Here is a 5983-nt window from a genome sequence, read left to right as displayed (position 1 = left end):
TTTGGACCTTTCAAAAGACTACACTTTTTTCAAGAATATTTTAATTGGGATTCCCCTGAAATAGAGGGAGGTGTAAGGAGCAAAGCGTACCTGTGTGAGACCAGCATCTCTGACTGCACTGAGGCACAGGGAGCTCTGTTTTCACTCTGGGCTACTCAGTGTTAATGCTAAGAGTAGTGCTTAAATTGAAGCAATAATTCAGCACCAGCAGAAACCCAAAGGCAAAAAATTTAGCAAAGTTCCCTCAATAGAACAGAAGTGATTTTGAGAGGATTCCAAATACAATTTAAAGGATTGACTAAAAGAAAATGGTCCCAGCTTGTCAATGTTTTCTTTCAACAGTCCACGATGCCCAGAGTGAAGAAATGTCCAACAGCAGCTCCATCAGCCACTTCCTCCTGCTGCCATTGGCAGACACGCGGCAGCTGCAGCTCCTGCACTTCTGCCTCTTCCTGGGCATCTCCCTGGCTGCCCTCCTGGGCAACGGCCTCGTCATCAGCGCCGTGGCCTGCAGCCACCACCTGCACAGCCCCATGTTCTTCTTCCTGCTCCACCTGGCCCTCACCAACCTGGGCTCCATCCTCACCACTGTCCCCAAAGCCATGCACAATTCCCTCTGGGACACCAGGAATATCTCCTACACAGGATGTGCTGCACAGGTGTTTCTGATTTTCTTCTTCCTGGGGTCAGAGATTTCCCTGCTGACCATCATGTGCTACGACCGCTACGTGTCCATCTGCAAACCCCTGCACTACGGGACCCTCCTGGGCAGCAGAGCTTGTGCCCACATGGCAGCAGCTGCCTGGGCCAGTGCCTTTCTCAATACTCTGCTGAACACGGCCCATACATTTTCCCTGCCCCTGTGCCATGGCAATGCCCTGGGCCAGTTCTTTTGTGAAGTTCCCCAGATCCTTAAGCTCTCCTGCCCACACTCCAAACTCCGGAAACTTGGGGTTGTTGTGGTTGGTCTCTTTGTAGTCTTTGGTTGTTTTGTGTTCATTGTTTTCTCCTATGTGCAGATCTTCAGGGCTGTACTGAGGATCCCCTCTGAGCAGGGACAGCACAAAGCCTTTTCCACCTGCCTCCCTCACCTGGCTGTGGTCTCCCTGTTCCTCAGCACTGGCTTTTTTGCCTACCTGAAGCCCCCCTCCATCTCCTCCCCATCCCTGGATCTGGCCCTGTCAGTTCTGTACTCAGTGGTGCCTCCAGCCCTGAACCCCCTGATCTACAGCCTGAGGAACCAGGAGCTCAAGGCTGCAGTGTGGACACTGATCACTGAACGATTTCAGAAACACTAAACTGCTGGCCAGTTCCTAGAAATCCTTTCTATTAAAAGTGATCTCTGATAGCACGTGTGAGTTTGGTTGTTATTTTGGGATTTTATTCTTTGTTATTTTTCACTGGTGTTCAAAAAGCAAGGCCTCTGTTTGTGTCCTTTTCTGTTTTGATTGTCTCCACCTTGACTGATGCCTCAGACTGTGTCAGTGAGGGGCTGTGCTCTAAACTAAACCAAATGATCTCCCAGCAAAGTTTTCTCCAGTGGTCCCCACTTTTGTTCCCTTCTCTGTCACTGCAGCAGCAATGTCTGTGTGCAGAGCTGGGGGCAGATCAGGGCTGGCACAGCAGCTGTGCCCAGCACCAGCAGCCCTTGGTGTTGCCAGTGCTGCTCCCGTGGCCCTGCCCCGCTGCCCTCCTGGCCCTGGTGTTGCTGTAGGGCCTGAGGGCTCTCAGGGCTGGGCACAGGGCTGGGGGTGGCAGTGCCGGGGCTGCAGCAGGGACAGGCCATGGGCACTGCTGGGGCAGTGCTGACGCCTCAGGGCAGGGCCTGGGGGCTCCAGGCTCCTTGCCCAGGCTCTCTCCAGAACACGCCCAGGCCAATGCTCAGCACAGAAAAGCCCCGTGAACAGCCCCAGGGTGGCTGTGGGCAGGCTGGGGACAAACAGCATCACACCAATGGAACGTCTTTGTGGAGCAGGATCATCCTCTAAGTTCTTCAGGAATTGTCTGCAGGCTCCTGCAGTGCCTGGTGCTGTTCCCTTGCCAGAGGCACCACAGGCCAGGGGGGCACATCTGGGCTGCTGTGTCTGGCTGTGGGACTCCCTGTTCTGGGCAATGAGGAGGAGCTGCAGAGGCTCTGCAGAACTGACAGGATGGGCTTTGGGGCTGTGAGGAGAAGCTGAGGGGCCTGGGCTGATGGACCTTCAGAAGATGAGGCCCAGACCTCATCCTGACACTTTTTCAATGATGGTTTCAAAGAATCATAGAATTAACCAGGTTGGGAAAGACCTTGGAGATCATCAAGTCCAACCTGTGCCCTGACACCACCTTTTCTCCCCTGTACCTCCTCATTTCCAGGCTAAACAATCCCAGCTCCCTCAGCCACTCCTCACAAGACTTGTGTTCCAGATCCCTCACCATCCTTGTTGCCCTCCTCTGGACATGCTCCAGCCCCTCCATGTCCTTCCTAAATTGGGAGCCCAGAACTGGACACAGCACTCAAGGTGCTGCCTCACCAGTGCTGAGCACAGGGGAAGAATCACTGCCCTGCTCCTGCTGGCCACACCATTCCTGATCCAGGCCAGGGACCATTGGCCTTCTTGGCCACCTGGGCACACTGCTGCCTCCTGTCCAGCCTGCTGTCCAGCACTGCCTCAGCTCCCTTTCTGCCTGGCCACTCTCCAGCCACTCTGTCCCCAGCCTGGAGCACTGCAGGGCTTGTTGTGGCCAAAGGGCAGGACCCGGCCCTCGGTCTTGTTCAATCTCGCATGGTTGGATTTGGGCCCTGGATCCAGCCTGTCCAGGGCCCTGTGCACAGCCCTCCTACCCTCCAGCAGATCCACACTCACACCCAGCTTGGTGTCACCGCTTTTCCATGAGGCCCTAGAGTGTCACAATGATCTCCACGATTCCATGAGGCCTTCTGATATATGGTGAAGGACTCCACAGCTTCTGAGAGTTGTAAAGTATGTATGTGTATTGAGCACTGAGACGCACGGGGGTTAGCTCCTCCAAAGGCCAGTGCACCTTGGTGATTTTCCTTCCACTATTTATCCTATGAAGTATTACATATGCCTATACATATTCATTACCCAACCCCACCTAGCCTCACTTTGTATTAAAATGAGCAAGAAAACCCTTCTGCGGTTGCACAGCCCTCTCTGGTGTTCGTGGGCAGGGGTCTTCTCATGAAGTCAGTAGTCTTCTCTCAGGGTTTAATCTGGTTGTTCTCACCCGAGATTCCAAAGCTGGCTGGTGGTTCGTGTGGGTACAAACGGAGTGATTTTCCCTCTTGACCTCTGAAGGATTTAGGGTCTGCTGTCTGACTCTGTGTCTCTGTGTTCTGTGCTGAGCTCGGTGCTCGGTGTTCGGCGCGAGAATGATGTGGAGTCTCAAGGTCTTGGTTTTCTGGTTTCTCGTGTTGTTTATTAGTTCTTATCTTACAATTCTCTGTGTCCGGCCAAGATGTTCACAGCAGCCTGGACACAATGTGATTCCCCTGTGTCCGGCTAAGATGTTCACAACAGCAGCCTGGACACGAGGTGACTCCCCTCCTGTGTCCGGCCATGATGTTCACAGCAGCTCGGACACAAGGCGACTCCCCTTGTGATGGGAGGTCGCTACCTCTTATACAGATCACTACGTACCCATTGTTTACAATTCTATGCCAATGTCTATCACCTATACTAACAGGGTCATTTCTACTTTGATCCAATCCACTGAAACTACTTTGTGCCCACGTCACTGCAGAAGATGGATGCCAAGGGAGAAGATGAAGAACCCAGGGCACCGTCCTAAAATCACCATCTTGTCCCTTTGTTTGGGGGCCACGGCAACCCTGAGCAGTTCAAGTGTCCTTGGAAACGCTGGGGAGGACTGGGACATACTGGGGACACTGGGAACGCTGTGGGAGACACTGGGGCATATTGGGAGTGATACTGGGGGATACTGGGACAAACTGGGGACACTGGGAACACTGTGGGGAAGACTGGGGGACACTGGGGCGTACGATGGAAGATACTGGAGGGAACCGGAAGGGAATGGGAATGAACTCAGGTGTATTGGGAGGAACTGGGCTGTACTGGGAACAATCACCGCCGGTATCCAATCAGCGCCAGGGACAGGAGCTTTGGGGCGGTGCCTGCAGTTGGCGCCATCTTTTCTTTTTGCCTATAACTCCCGTCATGCGCCGCGGCCCGAAGGAGCCCCATTGCAGCCGGGACTACGATGCCCGTCATGCCCCGCTCTCCACAGAGCTTCCCCCCCCACGGTATCCACCCTGCACACGTCCTGTAACCTCCAGAATCCATAAGTGCCCCCTCAGCGACCATTCGGGACCTCCCGAAAGCGTCCGCAGATCCCCTGAATGCTCCCAACCCCAGAGATGCTCGTTAGAGCCACTTTTGGCAATTCATCTCCTATCATCGGCTGCGGACTCGGAGCCCCTCATAACACAGTTCCACGCCTAAACCTCCTGTCGTGCCCTGCGCCCTAAAGAGCCCAGACAGAGCTCCCCAAGCTCCCCTCAAGTGCTCCCGAACCGTTTACGCTCCCCCCGAGGACCTCAAGTCACGGCTTGGACGCAGAAGTGTCCCCCAAGTGCCTTCCCGGACCCCCAAACACCCCGTTCGAGCCACTTCCGGGACTACAGCTCCCAGCATGCTCCGCGGGGAACGCAGAGCGCTCTTCCAGCCATGACTCCATCTCCCGTCATGCCCCGCGTCCCACCCAGAGCCTTTGGAGCTGCGCCTCCAACTCCCGTGATGCTCCGCGGCCATGTTAAACCGTGTCATACCCGCGCCTACAACTCCCATCATCCCCCGCGCCCCAGAGAGTCCCCTCAGAGCCCCCCAAGTGCCCGCCCGGACCCCGAAGGGCCCCAGATTCCCCTCCCTGACCCCCAAGTGCCCCCCTGGACCCCCAAGTGCTCCCCGGACCCCGAACTGTCCGATAGAATCCCTAAGTGTTCCTCCAAGTGCCCACTCGGCTCCCACAAATGTCCTCCAGACCATCAAGTTCTCTCCAAATTCCCTCCCCAGACTCAAAACTGCCCTAAATGTGTCCCAGAAATGTCTCCATGGACCCCAATGTAACCCGTTTTACCCTGTCTGACAAAATTATAAAAGAGAATATCAAAGGACTTAAAAATAGACTAATTAGCATGAAGAGGGAGAAATTAATACCAATAGGGGTCAATTAATTAATGAAGAAAATTGTGCTAGTTAGAACCAATGACCAATAATTTTTTTGGTTGCTAAAAATGTAAAGATCTTTTACTATAACTAGGTAATAAAAATACTGAATAATTTTATAAATAAGAAAAATATAATTTTGTTTTTCAATAAATTTTAATTATCAAGGAAAATAAACAATTTTTTATTTAATGTTTTGGGATTTCTCTCCCAAGGTGGGCGATGTCAGATATGGTGAGTTAGGGATGAAGCTCAGGTTGTCCAAACAGGGTCAGGCTGCAAGGGACTCATTCTTTTCTGTGCCCAGACCTCCTAAGGAAACATTCAGTATCAGGATCACTTGGGTAATGCTTCTATTGCCTCTTCTCTGAACTGAAAAACTAAAAAAAACCCACCTTTAATAAAAAGAAAAAAATCAGGAGGTGCACTTTGAAATCTTCCACCTTCAGAGCACTCCAAACTGACTCCAAGCAGTTGCACAAGCCCTGGAGACATGAAGACAACTGAAGGAAGACAAGGAGCTCCTCAGGGCTTTTTGTATTTTTATCAAACCCATTCTGGATTTGGTGCTGAGTCCAGGAGCCCCAAAGAGAGTGAAGGTTGAAGAAGCTGCTCAAGGAGTCAGAAGCAAAAGTCCAAGTCCCTTGGAGCATCCCTGGGCCCCAGTGAGGGCAGGGAGTGCCAAAGGCTCCCCAGGGACTGGTGAGAGCAGATCCTTGAGGGCAGGATTGCAGGGAGGCCAAGGCTGTGAGCAGGGAACTGCAATGCTGAGCAAGGCCTGGGCTGGTTGGAGG

General features: G+C 53.0%; 1 protein-coding gene across 1 annotated transcript; it reads left to right on the top strand.

Moving 5' to 3' along the window:
* Window positions 1–365: 365 nt before the first annotated feature.
* LOC310920792 (olfactory receptor 14A16-like) lies at window positions 366–1298 on the top strand (the record flags this gene model as incomplete). Its single annotated transcript, XM_083880851.1, has 1 exon — window positions 366–1298. The coding sequence occupies one exon, from the start codon at window positions 366–368 to the stop codon at window positions 1296–1298; it is 933 nt and encodes a 310-aa protein (XP_083736977.1).
* Window positions 1299–5983: the final 4685 nt, after the last annotated feature.

Source organism: Zosterops lateralis (assembly GCF_965231275.1).
Source record: "Zosterops lateralis genome assembly, chromosome: 31".
Lineage (NCBI taxonomy): Eukaryota > Metazoa > Chordata > Aves > Passeriformes > Zosteropidae > Zosterops > Zosterops lateralis.
Note: the sequence above shows the minus strand (reverse complement) of the source record. Positions and strands in the feature narration are given on the sequence as shown.